Here is a 14,813-nt window from a genome sequence, read left to right as displayed (position 1 = left end):
TTTCCCTTCTTACAATGTTCAGATCCGTTTTAGTTTAACGGCATGTGCTTTTCCCATTTCATGTGGTGGACCTGATTGCATTGCTTAGTCTTACAACAGGTCTCTGCTTTTGTATTAGTGTAGGCATACTGAGTTGCATTTAAGTGCAACTTTAAACTAACTTTATAAAAGAGGTTGTAGTGTTCAGTGTCTCTAGGAGTGTTGTGAACAATTTCACAGTAAGGGGAATGATGAGTAAAGTAACATGCCAATTTACTTGTCTGTTTTGGCTCTTTGTAATTTGCCTAAAATCATTTTAAGCAAACAACTGTAATTAAATGTTCTTTCCTAACAGCAAGATATGCCTCTTGTGCATTCAGACTTCCTCATCTGTGGACATAGAGGTCAGTAATTTGAGTCTCTTTTAGTACTTTAGAATTCTTTGAAATTCTTTGAAACTGTAACTTTTACAAACAAAATCAGATCATCAGACTCTTCTCTCAGTCTATTCTCATCTTATGAGAGAGCTAATACAATCTTATGAAGTATTTGTAAGCCATTGGATCTCATACACCAATAATCATTTTATTCTAAAACAAACAGAGCATTGATAAATTTGATAAGTGAATCAATTTTTCAACAGTGCTTTTTATGGTTTACTGTCCATCTTGCAATAATTAAAAAAAAAAAAAAAGACATATATGTATCCTTTTTGACTTCTAGAAGATTTCCTGGGTCTGCCAGGTTAGCATTTGACCTGCTTTATTTGTAGAGAAGTGTATAACCATTTTGTCTTTCTCTTTCCCAAAGATTTCCTTGCAAGTCCTAGATGCAGTTGTTTGCTATAATTGTCTGCCATCAGAGAACCTGCCAGTATTTATCATCACTTTGTGCCGTACCATCAATGTGAAGGAGCTCTGTGAGCCATGCTGGAAGGTCAGAACTTTCTTGTAGTTTTGTTTTTTTAATGAGTTTGCTGTTTTGGCCTCACAGATGGAAGTGTCAGATGTGCCTGTGCACATCTGCCATAAATTTCAGTTTGGTTTTAAGAGTAAATTAGAAGTTGTTTCAAGTATTAAGGGATCAGCACATTGTTAGTGTAAGTCCTGTCATGTCCGTGGAATTTACCCATGGTTTCCTCTCAGCTGCTGCGACAGGCTTCTGTTGTGGCATGGGAATAGCTGGACACATTTACTTACCATAAGCAGGCATGATCAGCCAGCTAACTGCTAATGAGTGTTTTAACAATTGGATATTTAAGCGTTCTGTTTGAATTTGCAGCTTATGCGCAACCTTTTGGGAACTCATTTGGGACACAGTGCCATCTACAACATGTGCAGGATCATGGAAGACAGGTAAAGAAGGTGTATCTAAGAAAACCCAAGGAATTCAGTAGAGGTCCCGTTGAGATAGATAGGGAGTTGCTGACCTCAGTAGAACAAGCTGAAGGTTCTGGTGCTTAGAAGGGAATTCCCTTCTTAGTTATGCTGCTGAATTGCTCATTTCTTGGCTTTTCTGAATTTAATTTTCCTTTGTTTAAAGTTGTACTAAATGATTTTCTGCTTTTAATGTTTGTAAATTGCTGTATAAGGCTCTGATGTATAACAGCTGGGATTTCCTACTCTGACAGTGTATATTCCTATTGACTCTTGTATGCTAAAATTGTAGCATGGTCTAAGACTTTCCTTCCATCTGTTCTTAGAGCTTACATGGCGGATGCAGCACTGCTGAGAGGAGCTGTGTTCTTTGTTGGGATGGCTCTGTGGGGTGCTCATCGCCTCAATTCACTCAAGAATTCCCCAACTTCAGTGCTGCCTTCGTTCCTCAAGGTAGGGTGGGATGCTGGAGGAATTTTTTAATCAGGTATATATCTGGATCTGTACAAATTTAGAACAAAAATGTGGTCCCCTGCACCAAAGAGATCTTTGTATGCATGAAAGACGAGAGGCAGCAATTGTGTAGGGGGTGAAGCATGGGGAAACAGTAAAACAACAGAGGATTTAAGTTTGAAACTGAGGCCTCCTCTGGAATATCTTTGTTGGCCAGAAAAGTAAAGTCTGAATTCTTTTTATCAAATACCTCCATTTTGGGTATTTTAGCTTAAAAAATAAAAACAAAGCAAAAACTTTCACTCTTTCCAGTGTGTGGTACAAAAAGCGAGGGACGGTGTCTTCAGGGACAGCCTCAGAGCTCTCTTAAAATTGTCATCCAAGTGCATCAAGCAGGAATTACTAGTTTTAACCTCGTGTGTTTGCTCTGTAAGATGGGACTGTATTTGACATCTGATCTACAGCTGTTTGCAAGAGCGCATAACTTTATAAGCGCACTTTATAAAATGGTTCTTTGCTTTGCTCTTTGTGTGTATAGACTGGAATATATTTAACTCAGACCTTCAAGCTAAGTTCCTAATTAGTAAGACGTGTTTCATTTGAATTTAAGAGGGTTTCTGATCACTGCTTTCCAACTGTTAACTGACTGAAATGCTTTGTATTCCAGGCCATGACATGTCCCAATGCAGTTGTGTCTTACGAGATAGTTCTGTCCATAACACGTCTAATAAAGAAGTATGGAAAGGAGCTGCAAGCTGTAACATGGGATATCCTTTTGGACATCATGGAGCGATTACTGCAACAGCTGCAGGTAAGTGTTGAGCCTGTCTTGATGTGCTTTCAATCAAAAGACCTAGCTATAAATATTTTTGCAAATTGATGTCCTGTTTGTACACTCTAGTGAACTTTGAAGCTGAATGAAGGTTTAGCCCAATTCTCAACACTGTGCTTCTCAACCGAGTTTTCTGTTTGTATTTAAAAGTTAGCACTTTCTGGTAAGGTAGAAGTCTTTTAGGAATGTTTTTGTCTCTATTTCAGAGTCTGGAGAGCCAAGAACTTAAGTCCATTGTACATGATCTTTTGACTACGGTAGAAGAACTCTGTGACCAGAACGAATTCCATGGCTCTGAAGAGAGATTTTTTGAGCTGGTGGAAAGATGTGCTGATCAGAGACCAGTAAGACTTTACTTATTATTGTTTTCCTTTGTTGCCAGTTGAATCTCTTTTGTTACTCAGTACAGTTGAAAGTTGGGAGTCCTAAAATAGCAAGTGGCCAGAAAATCACAGCAAGGACTTATATGAGCCTTATTCTTGGGGTAGGGGCTGGGGGAATGGATATATTGTATTTACTTATACACTAAAAAAAAATTCTTGATCTTTCTGTGAAAGGAATCTTCTGTATTAAACTTGATAACATACAGAGCTCAATCCATTCATCCTGCCAAAGATGGCTGGATTCACAACCTGCAGATGTTAATGGAGAGATTCTTCAGGTATGAAATCATAACTTTGTGAATACAAGGCACTTTCAAATGTTTCTTGCCACTTTTTCATGTTAGATAATTTTGTCTTCTGAAGTTCTAATCTTAGTAAATGACTTCTAAGAAGTATGGTGGTTCCAGGGCACGGTACATGAAAGGATTTTGTTTAACAGAAGAAAAACTTTGCACCAAGTTATTTATGCTGCTGCTTTTTTTTTTTTTTTTTTCTTTATTTCCATTGGATGGTGCTATTCCAGTTAGCTTAGGCAGTTATGTGTTCCACTCCACAGCACTTTGTAGTTCTGACACCAAACAAGACTTTCCTGTTAAGCATCAGGATTGCATATGGTTATCCAGTATTAAAGTTATCTGATTTTGAATTGGTACTCCTAAAAGTATTCTTGTGCTCTAAAATAACAACATACAGCAATAACAAACTTCTGTCTCATCTGTGAAATGCTGCCAAAGAGCAACTCTTCCTTGATGCCATATGTTTGGTTTTAAATTTGCTCACCAGAGTTTGGATTGGAAATGGGAAAGCTGCAGTTACAGGTCTCCAGAAATAGTAAAAGCTGAACTGGAATTCCAGTTTCCAGTTATTCTTGAATCTGATTTTGTATGTAGAGACATTGACCGAAGGCTTAGCTGATCTCTAACAGTTTTTGTTCTAACTCTTAAGAAGTTTCTTAGTTTACTTTAGTTTTACTTTCTTTTTCTCCTCTTCCCCCTTCCCTAAATATCAGCAACTTTATTTTATTCATCTTGAATTTGCTCTTCCCATTTTAGGAACGAAAGTCGTAGTGCTGTTCGTATTAAAGTTCTGGATGTCTTGTCCTTTGTCCTGAGTATTAACAGACAGTTCTATGAGGTGTGTGTTTATCTGTTTCTGATGATCACATGTGAGATCTTAAGTGGGTGGGAAAGGCTTTGGTGAGGCATGTTTTACAGTGTGCTTCAGGTCATCTCTGCCACTGGGGAATGCACGGAAGTGTGCTTTAAAGGTTGCATGCAATAGACACGTTTCTTTAGGATGCTTGTAGGAGGACTTGCCTTTTAATTGTCCTTAGTTGGACACAGGTATGTGCAACTTGCAGTGGGAGCTGCTGTGTTTTGAGGACACAGCTGGTTGTGTATTTGCTTCCCTGTATTAAGGTAATTAATTCCCTATGCATTTTGTTTTGGAAGAAAGGAAAGTCAATGTGAGAGATGCAGAGTTTATTTAAAAGCTTTGTGAAAAGATGAGGTCTGGACATAATCTGATGTGAGCAGATTGACTTGTCTTACTGCTTGCAGTTTAATTGCAATCCAAGATGGAAGCTGTCTGAGAGAACTGTTACAGAAGAGCTCTGGGGATGTCTTCAGCTCCTTGGAATGTACCCAGAGTGTCAGAGGACAGGAAGGGGCAGAGGTGCTTCTTGGATTCCTTCAAGATTTGTGAAAACATGATGCTGTTGCGTGTTTCTTCTCTCTCGCAAAAAACCAAGCCCTAGAAATCCCTTGCCAGCAGTCTATTTGAGGCTGGGCTATCAAGTCTGTAGCATAGATGAAAACCAAAGCATTGAATCCAAGTTCAACAAAAGTCATAAATATTTGGAGGGATAGCATACAGAAACACTTAATTGAATAGAAGAGGAAAGATCAAGGAACCAAACAGTTAGTTGAGGAGCAAGCCTCATATCAGAATATCAGTGTTCTTTTGTTTGTAATTATTTGTCTTTTTAACATGCTGATTGAACAACTGACAGCAAAATGTAAAGGCTTATTAAGGTCTGTCCTCTTGCAGGAAGAGCTGATAAACTTGGTTGTGATCTCTCAGCTGGCTCACATTCCAGAGGATAAAGACCATCAAGTCCGAAAACTGGCCACTCAGCTACTCGTAGACCTGGCTGAAGGCTGCAACACACATCACTTTAACAGCTTGCTTGATATCATAGAAAAGGTGAGGCAGTTTGGTCAATTGTCAGTAGTATCACCACATGTTTTGCCAGATCCTCTTACTGTGACTGAGGAGACTAACCCGTGACTGTTACCAGTTGCATGGCTCAGCAGGATATTGTAAAACTGCTGGGTTTTGGAGGATGCAAGTCTGAAGTGCAGAGCAGAAGGGAGCTTTAGCAACCCTGTCAATGCACATCCAAGCTACGTGACAGGGCTTGCAGAATTTCCAGCAGGGGTGGCTTGCTGTAGTCTTTCCTGATCTTCCAGGATGGAAATAAAGAAAAGGTGTGTTGCAGATTTAAACCATGTATTGCTTTTCTTTTTAAAAGGTAGCTGCACATTCTCTCTCATCTCCTTCTGAACTGGAAGAGAGGGACTTGCTATCGTATTCAGCTTCCTTGGAGGATGTCAAGACAGCAGTTCTTGGACTCTTGATAATTCTTCAGGTAAATGTTGCAAAGCATTAAATGTGTTTTCTTCAGAATAATCTTGTGCTGGATTTGGCTTTTTAGATAACTGTTCTCCCACTATTAAATATTCTGACTTTTGTTTTATCCGCTTAATATTTTAACTCTTGTTTTGGTCATTCCTTTTGCTTTTGGGTACTGTATGACTGTCTGCTAAATGTTTTATTTTCTTAATTTCGATTGCACAATGAATATAAGCACATTTTCATGTGTGGAGGGCAGATGTGTTCATAAACTAGCAGAAAGGGAGTGGTTCATAACCTTGAGTAGATCCCTTGTGTTTGGGTAGCGTGTCCTGAGATACGGTTAAGCAGTTATGAAGAGCTGATTGTTCCAGCTAGTGCCCTTCTGGAGCCAGGCAGAGTTGCTCTGCAGTCTTTGCAGAGGTCCTGACCAGAGCCATCTGTTCATCTTGTTTTCAGGAGCAAGTTTTTTCTTGAATTCTGAGTGCAGATATGGATTTCTGAATAACAAGTGTCAGTCTGCCTTTTGATTTGTGTTTCTGTTTCTCTGTAGACAAAACTCTACAGCTTACCCTCCAGCCATGCAATGCGGGTGTATGAGATGCTTATTCACCATGTCCAACGCCATTATATATATGCGTACAGCCTTGCTGTTGCTAGCAGCATCAGATTGCAGGTATGAGCAGTAACCTATGCTTTTAGGTCGAGAGCTGCATGCTGTCTGTGGAATTCTTGGGTGGCAGGTGGGGAATGTGTGCTCTAGAGCTTGCCAGAAGTAGAATTAAATGTTTCTCGGTTAATAGGAGTATGTATATGTACTGTAACACCAGAATTGATGCCTCCTACAGAACTAGCCACAGCATCTATTAAGAATTCCCTTGTACTTGCAAAAGTATCACATGGGGAGGTGGAAGAGTATTCCACTGGCTTGGGTTTTGAGTGATTCCAGTGTCTTCTCTGTTACAGGTGTTTGATTTCCTACTGATGCTTCGAGCTGACTCCCTCCACCGTCTTGGCCTTTCCAACAAAGATGGAGCAGTGAGGTTCAGCCCTTACTGTCTATGTGATTTTGTGTAGGTTTTTCATTGCATTTAGCAAAAGCTGTTTTCTAAACTATTTGGTATTTTTGCATGAGCTTAATGGTCCATCAGTAGCAATCTGCAGTTTTTCTAAATCTTCCAAACCCAGAGGAATCAGCTGCTAGACAAGTCTACAGTTACAGCCTAGGATTGTCTCAGCTAATAACTCATTGGTGAATTGTTCCAGACCTCTCAATCTCAGATGTGAAATTTCTGTTCCTGCTCACGAAACTTCATAAAAATATTTGCAATTTCCTGCCTCAGACTAGTTTTCACATGGAGGTTTGATTCAATGATTTGTACAAATCTGGCTATTTTTAATTTTATAGCTTGGTCTGAAGTTCTTTGTGTAACATGCCCCGAAAGATACTTTTCTAAATTTGCTAGGGCCTGGATAGAAGAATCTTTAACCTGACCAAACTGACTCATTGCTGTCTGTCTACTGGGCAATCCTGTGTTTCTTAATTGAAAATGCAGTTTGTATTGTTGTTTGGTAATTAAACTGGCTACCAAATAAGGTAGCACTGTAGGTCACATGAATAGGCTCTTCTGATCTTGATTTTACATTACATGTATTTTTCTCCCTTTCCATGTTGTAGAGAAGCAGAGAAGAGGGCTTCTGAGAAAAAGCCCACTGGTACGCTCTCTCCGCCTTCAGGAAGTCCCAGTGTGCCTTCCCAGAACACCACCATTCGGATAGGGCATCTGCCATATTCAATGGTCTTTGGTGTCCTTCTGCAGTGTTTGAAGCAAGTACGTCCACTGTTAATGACAGTTGTCATCTTCATGTGAAATACATCAACTTAAACCAGTTGGCTAGAGAATTCTATCCCAGAGTATCTAAATAACATCTGAAAAGCAATACGTAAATTCTCCTTCTTGGACAGAATCTGTGTGTAATTGTGCAGCTTTACAACCACCAGTGGGAGCACAGGTTCAGCTCTTCAGAAACTGAGCAAAGCTTTCATTTCACTCTGCTTCAGAGCAGATGAGTAAAAAATGTGTGTGTTAAACAAAGATCACATAAGTCATCCTGTTTCTGAAAGGGCATTTGAAACTAAAAGAAACTCTCCTACTGCAAGTTTTTGAAATATTTTGAGAACTGATTAATGTTTCAGTCGCTAACAAACAGTAAATATAAATTGTTCATTAGTGTTGTATTGGACATAGTTATGTGCTGAGGGGTTGTCTTGCTCTGGTAGTTAATTTGTGCTAGTGCTTAGGAGAACTGAATTCTGGCTCAGTCTTTTTGAGCTCAGTCAGGTTTGGATACAAGTTGTCTTCCAGTTTGCGGTGCCAGTATTGCACCTAGAGCTGGATGACAGACAGGAAGTAACTTGTGACAGTTAAATGCCACTTCTTTTTATGTAGTTACGATGACAAGACATACATCTGCCTAGGAAATGGCAAGTTGTCTGAAATTTGATTGGTCTTACTTTTAAACTGAACTGAAATCATACAAAAATTTTCCACCTTAACTTTTTCTTTCTTTCCAGGAGACAGACTGGAAGGTGTTGAAGTTGGTCCTCAACAAATTACCTGAATCCCTCCGCTATAAAGTGCTATTTTTAACCTCTCCTTGTAACATAGACCTCCTGGCCTCCGCACTGAGCTACATGGTAATGCCATGCGCCCTACTGATGTATAATCACCAGATCCTTAGTTTGCTTGAGAGTTGGTTGGGGGGGTTTTTTGAGTTGGTATTTTTATTTTCTTCTCTTCAGTCTAATATTTTGAAGATTAGCATGCTGGTCGTCAATCCTTGCTTACCTTCCCTTTTTGTGAGGGTTGTTTTAGGTACAGAAGTAGGTAATAATGAGTGTTCTTTATGTATGTATGTATGGATGGATACATGTGAAAAGGGAGCTATGGGCGATGCCTGTCTACTGCCTTTTAGAGGGTATTTTTAGTGTGAGGTGTTCTAACTTACTGTGTGATGTATCAGCTCACAGACAAAAAGACTACTGACAGGCTCCATGGTACCCCGGAAGGCTTTTCTCGCACTGATTTGCATCTGGCTGTAGTCCCAGTACTGACGGCATTAATATCTTACCATAATTACCTGGACAAAGCTAAACAGGTATGGGGAAAGTAAGAGTCTGTAGCGGGGACAGGGCCTGAGTCTGTATAGTAGAGCATTTTCTCATACTAGCTGATTAGGAGACTTAAGTGCAAGGTAACACTGCCCTTTTCTGTTGTAAAAAGCTGCATCTCCTGCATTTGGGTTGGGGTCAGGGGTGAAGAAATACTTCGCTAACTTTGTGCAGCAGTAACTGTCCAGTCAGTTGGATTCACTGTTCTCTGTCCATACCTGTTCCCCCTCACAGGTTGCTGAGTGACTTTACCCTCTGCTGGAAGACCCTGATAAACATAAAAGTTCTGTTTAACCAGAAACTTTAATATTAATTTCTAAAATGTCTACTTGATTTAAGTCCCATCTTAAGATTTTGGCCTAGAATACATGCAGTGTTATTTAGGGTTCTGTGTTAGTGCATTCTTGGTAGGAATTCATGTGTGTCATACAGGCCTTGCAGTAGTGATACCTTGCAAGCTATTCTGAAATGCTAACTGAAATCAGGAACTGGTACATGGGAGGTTTTCTCATTCCCTGTATTACGACTTTTTTTTTGTTTTTTACTCTTCTAGCGTGAAATAGTGTATTGCCTGGAACATGGTCTTATTTATCGCTGTGCAAACCAGTGCGTTGTGGCACTCTCTGTCTGTAGTGTCGAGATGCCTGACATCATCATAAAGGCACTTCCTGTCTTAATAGTCAAATTAACCCACATTTCTGCTACAGCCAATATGGCAATCCCTCTCTTAGAATTTCTTTCAAGTAAGTTGTAATGTTCTTCTACTTTTGATCTTCTATAGTTGTAAACGTATTGTTTGCACTGAATATGGATATTTTGATTGTGTTAGTCATATTGAATGCAGTGAAAGCGTTTCTTGGTTTTTCGTGATGCCCTTGCACCATACTCAAGATACAAATATTTGATCATCTCTTGTTTGTTACTGTTTTTCTGTTTAAAGCACTTGCACACAGTGAAGAGAGAGACATGCTTTGTGTAGTGCAGCCATACAGCAATGGGAAATATGGAGCTGCTTTCTCCACCTTGCTCCTTATAACTTAAATGGCATGAAATTATACTATGATGTTAACTTCCATGTCTGCTGATGATTCAGAAGAAACAAAACGATTCAAATTAAACTGAATTGTGATATTGAATAGTTTGTGTTCAGACCTCACTTGTGTTCGTTTTCTCTTGAACTGTTCTAGCTCTAGCAAGGCTGCCTCACCTCTACAGGAACTTTGCAGCAGAGCAGTATGCCAGTGTGTTCGCCATCTCCCTGCCATACACAAACCCTTCCAAGTAAGTTCATAGCAATTGTGCTTCTTCCTCATCTGTAAAATTAAGAGAATGAAGCATGCTGGTTTTTTGTAGTACTTGGGTCAAGGTTGTTTATAGTATATTGCTCATTTTGGTATCTCCAGGCTTTTTCTGAAGAAGGGACATACTCACCTTGGACAAAATATCTGTTTTTCTGGAACAGAACTTTTTGAGGTTTTTTTTCTTTATACTTACAGTAGGTAAAGGAACAGTGCTGCTTCTCAGATTGAAAAGTCCTTCTGTTCAGTTCTGGAATGGCATCATAATGCAGCATTAAACTCTGTGGAGATCTTTCTGCTGTTTTAGGTTTAACCAGTACATCGTTTGCCTGGCCCATCATGTGATAGCTATGTGGTTCATTCGGTGTCGCCTTCCCTTCCGAAAGGACTTTGTCCCCTATATTACAAAGGTAATGGACTGTACTGTATCAAACAGTATGTAATAAAAATGATGACATAGAATTTGAGAAGTTTAAAAGTTCTGTTTGAAGCTAGAAAAATTCTACTTTTCTTGTCAACATCTTTTTCAAAACTGACTGTGAGTTCTTGTGCGGTGGCCCATGATTGCAGTCTTTCAGCTGCACGTCCTAGCTATTCAAAACGTTATCTGTTTCTCTCAATTGGCAGGGTTTGCGCTCGAATGTCCTCCTTTCCTTTGATGACACGCCTGAGAAGGACAGTTTCAGGGCTCGCAGTACAAGCCTGAATGAGAGGCCAAAAAGGTAAATTATATTTGACTCCAGGGTCTTGTGTTCTCTGTTCTAGTGCTGACACCTTTCCCTGTGTTTTTCTGAAGGAGGCTGGGTCTAGTTATCCAAAATCTGACAGTGCATTTAAGCAAGCAAAGTAAACCTCTTTAGGTCAAGGGATTGGTAAAAGACAAACTTAGGTTGGTAAGAAGCTGCAATCAAACCAAGCTGACAGTCTGATAGTACATATGAGGGCATCGCTGGCTGTTCTGCAAGCCTTTGCAGTAAGGTGTGGAGCTTTTTGTTGTTAATTTTTGAAAATCAACAGTTCTTTCAGGTTGATGTGTGTCAGTACGATGCTACCAGAGGTAATAGAGAAGGGTAATATCAGAAGTAAGAGAATACCATGTTCATATTGATAGTGTTAACTTCTTTTGATAATTGATCTGTAACAACTATTTAAATGATTGCCAGAGAAATTGTTGTGATTAGCGACCTGTATAAATTGAGAGCGCCAATGCTGTGTTTTTCCATAGTGTTATCTGTCAAGTCAGTGTACTGGGTGGCAGATAGCTGCCTTTTGTGTATCTGGATGTCCTGATTTTGAATCTTGAAGCCATTATGTCAGTTTTAGGCAAAGCCTAATGTCTTTACAAGTCAGAATGTATCTTGCCAACAGTCTTTCAAAGTAACATTTGCTGGGATAGGAAAATATTCCTTGGAAGGCATTCAGGGTTTCTCTAATGCCCTTTTACCTGCAGGGCTTACCTAAATTGGTTCACTTAACTTGCTTCAGTGTTAATGTGCAGTAAGCATACAGTGGCATCTGAACCCTGGGGAAAGTGCCTCTACTTTAACTGCAAGGCTCAATGAGTATCTTGCAATGAAGAAACACCATCCCTGCCCTAATGCTATAGCTGTAAACCCTGTTTTGTGTTTCATCTCTCCCTCCCATCTCCTCCTCTTTCATTCAGAAACTTGGAAGAGAAGCCTTTTGACACTCGTCTCTCAAATTAGAATTTCAACTAATCTTTTTTTCCAAAAACCTGTTAAATTCTACCAGGTTGGAATACTACTGTAGCTAAAGGCTTTTGCTAGTGCTGCTGGATCACTTTCCACAGAAGTCTCTGCTAAGGAGTGTGGGCTGTACTCAGGCAGCAACCCGAAACACCAGAATGACAGGATGCTACTGCTTCTGAGTCTGTCTGAGCTTGGATTCTGGCCAAGTGAGAGGGGAAATAGCTTTGAGCACATGTCTGTTTCCTCGCTTGAGAAGCTTGTGTGCTCAGTTTTCACTCCTTGAGCCCAAAGAATAAGCATTTCTGTGCCCTAGCTGAGGTGCTGGGTGTTCCAAGAGATCAAGATCCCAACGGTTCCCAAGGTTGCTGAATGGCATGATGTTGGTGTAGGTGATTATCTTGAAGTATGAGCCTTTGCTCTGTGCAGTCACATCTCCAGCTGTGGCCAAAAGTGATCTGTCAGAGTTTGTTGGGAGAAGGAGGACAAAGAAATTCTGATCCCTCCAGATGGCTATCTGAAATGTAATAATTCGCTGAAAGGAGGATAGCAAATAAATCACGTTTAGAAAGAGCCAGAAGAGTTAAATTGGTATCCCCATTTTATATATGGGGACGTGAACTGCTGGACCAACTGTTATGTCCAAGTTAGTACTGAGCCAGGCATGTATCTCAGCCGTGACTAATTAAAGTGCCTCGTAGATGTTAACTGCTGTCATCTCCCACGTGTGGTTGGCACCTGACAGCATAAAGGCTTATCTTCCTCTCTGTTCCAGTTGAAAGTCAAGTGGGTTACCTTGAGCCATGTGAAATAAGATAGCTTGTTTGACAGAAAAGCATGACGCAGTCAGCAACAGCCAAGAGGATGTTTGTCTTTTTGCCCTTCCGTCTGTGCAGCATGAGAAGGATCAGTCTCGTATAGACGGGCTGAGTCTCCCCCAGTGTCTCGAGCTGAGCAAAGGGGCACCTCTGACTGGCCCTGGGTGTTTTTGTGATTCGGGGTGGAAGCTCAGATTTGGGCCAGGCCTAACAGGTAGAAATGGCTGACGTATTCCTGTGTCTCTTAGAAAAATGTGCTGCTACGCGGTATTGGTAAAGCATTTTAGGATCTGGTCTCTGTGGAAGTAGTCAGGTTTTTAGCCGTGCTGAAGCGGTGAGTTGGGGCAACACAAGAGGTGGTTGAACTGCACAGAACTTCTCAGACTTGAGAAATTTGTGCCAAATTAGCATTCAGGTGCTCTTGCCTTTGTTTAACAGCACAGTATTCCAACTATCATTTCAATCAGTTTTTTGTTTTAACTTGTACTAATTTCATTTGTTTTGTAGCACGTTTAAAATCTTGTTTTCAAAATGTGGTTTGTCTTTTTAATGCTTTCAGCTCTGCTTGTTTGTACGTTTTAATTTTTGTTTTCCTTTTTTGGCATTTGTTTTATTTTACATCACCCTCCGGGATCCCCCAATATTGACCCTGTGACCTGTGACCTTTCAACCTACATCCCTACAATGATTTCCTCCCTTCCTGTGACCTCTTTTGGGGCTTGGTGCTTCTCCACCTAGTAGTTTAAGACTAGCCAAAAATGCAAAGCAAGGCTTGAATAACTCTCCTCCAGTGAAAGAGCTGAAAGAATCCTCTGCAGTTGATGCCTTCCGATCCCGCAGCATCAGTGTGTCTGAACATGTGGTCCGCAGGTAGAGGCACTTTAAATGGGGAGAATCCAAGAGCAACTCAGCGCTTGGAAATTTTACTGCAAGGGTGGGTGGAAGCAGGGTGGATTTGCATGTGGGATGCTTGCATGACTTTGTTACACAATAAAAATATGGCCTTAGCCACAGTCAAAGGTTTTGGGAAAGTATCGTGGATATCCCATGGCTTCCCAACGCTGGCTATTGGGTTGTCACATCACACCTATGTTGCATATGGTTACTTTGCCCTATTCTCTGATGCTTTAGCAACAAAAATTTCTATTTTCAAAGTAAAGATGGTGAAGGGGGGGAAAAACAAACAAAAAACCACTTAAAAAAAAAGAAAAAGGTTGCATTCTGTGCAAGTGAGAGTCCTGGTTAAAACTCACTAAAACTTCAGCCTTCTAAGCAGTGACTTGCCCCAGGAGAGGCTTTTGATACTCTGCAAACTTATGTACAGGCCCTCCTCCCAAACTATGAGGAATAGTTCTGGCCTTAGTTTAGGCTTTGTTCTTTGAGGCAAAGTTTGCTGACAGAAGTATTCTGGTCTAAAGTATGATGCCGTGAAAACCCTATTTTGTCTTTCTGTAGGGCAGTGAAATGTATACTCAGCCCATATGAAGCTATTGCTTTCACAAATAAAGAAAACAGGTTTTGATTGCAGACATTGATTTGCTCACATGAAAGATGAAACAATTTATGCTAGTTTTTAAAATGTATTTCTGGATCACTTACATTGAGTGTTAAACTGCTGTCTATAACATGTTGGTTTAAAAGCTGAACCTGAAGATTTGTGCCTTAATCTGTAAGGATTGCTGTCAGTGGAATTTTATTTTCTGTGGTTTTATTTTTGACTATAACTATATGGTATTTGTGGGAAAGACACTGAAGTGACTGAATGGTGAATACAATTCTGGCACTTCATTCTCTCATATCCCCATTAATCTATTAGGTGATTTTCTTCTCTTGTATTTATGTGTAAATGGTAGCAACTGAAAGTTCAGATAATTACACTGAATGATGCCAAAGAAGTTGCCACGTTATAAAAAATTTGGCTGTACTTCAGCTTAGTTTGTGTTATGATGGCATAAGGAGTCGTCTTTATAAAATATTGCAATCCAGCCTGTTACAGCAATTGTTTTAAATTGCATTGCTAACTTGGCTGATTTGTAGGCAGAGTTGCTCTTTATTCTTGTGCCAATTTCCTGTTCAGAGTGCAATTTTTTTCTGTTTCAAGTTAAATTAGGTTTTTTATAGCTATTGAATTTGGAGGAAAAAATCAATATATGAAGGGGGTG

At 40.0% G+C, this 14,813-nt stretch overlaps 1 protein-coding gene across 8 annotated transcripts in view; it reads left to right on the top strand.

Annotated features, from left to right (window-relative positions):
- Nucleotides 1–14,813, top strand: part of TSC2 (TSC complex subunit 2) — a 34,811-nt gene that overhangs the window by 4,634 nt on the left and 15,364 nt on the right. For 4 of the 8 annotated variants that reach the window (XM_030001271.2, XM_030001269.2, XM_030001268.1 and 1 more), the window contains 20 exons: nucleotides 335–383; nucleotides 790–915; nucleotides 1,261–1,334; nucleotides 1,682–1,808; nucleotides 2,476–2,619; nucleotides 2,847–2,984; nucleotides 3,198–3,301; nucleotides 4,076–4,157; nucleotides 5,073–5,228; nucleotides 5,557–5,673; nucleotides 6,211–6,333; nucleotides 6,624–6,730; nucleotides 7,336–7,489; nucleotides 8,233–8,355; nucleotides 8,682–8,816; nucleotides 9,383–9,572; nucleotides 10,017–10,110; nucleotides 10,435–10,537; nucleotides 10,755–10,849; nucleotides 13,390–13,521. In XM_030001271.2, coding sequence (XP_029857131.1) covers nucleotides 335–383; nucleotides 790–915; nucleotides 1,261–1,334; nucleotides 1,682–1,808; nucleotides 2,476–2,619; nucleotides 2,847–2,984; nucleotides 3,198–3,301; nucleotides 4,076–4,157; nucleotides 5,073–5,228; nucleotides 5,557–5,673; nucleotides 6,211–6,333; nucleotides 6,624–6,730; nucleotides 7,336–7,489; nucleotides 8,233–8,355; nucleotides 8,682–8,816; nucleotides 9,383–9,572; nucleotides 10,017–10,110; nucleotides 10,435–10,537; nucleotides 10,755–10,849; nucleotides 13,390–13,521 — 2,373 coding nt within the window. The remainder of the gene's footprint in view (nucleotides 1–334; nucleotides 384–789; nucleotides 916–1,260; nucleotides 1,335–1,681; nucleotides 1,809–2,475; nucleotides 2,620–2,846; nucleotides 2,985–3,197; nucleotides 3,302–4,075; nucleotides 4,158–5,072; nucleotides 5,229–5,556; nucleotides 5,674–6,210; nucleotides 6,334–6,623; nucleotides 6,731–7,335; nucleotides 7,490–8,232; nucleotides 8,356–8,681; nucleotides 8,817–9,382; nucleotides 9,573–10,016; nucleotides 10,111–10,434; nucleotides 10,538–10,754; nucleotides 10,850–13,389; nucleotides 13,522–14,813) is intronic. The other 4 variants (XM_030001273.1, XM_030001275.1, XM_030001276.1 and 1 more) reach the window with 2 other exon arrangements.

Source organism: Aquila chrysaetos, chromosome 25 (genome assembly GCF_900496995.4).
Source record: "Aquila chrysaetos chrysaetos chromosome 25, bAquChr1.4, whole genome shotgun sequence".
Taxonomy (NCBI): Eukaryota; Metazoa; Chordata; class Aves; order Accipitriformes; family Accipitridae; genus Aquila; species Aquila chrysaetos.
This window is presented reverse-complemented; position numbering and strand designations above follow the sequence as displayed.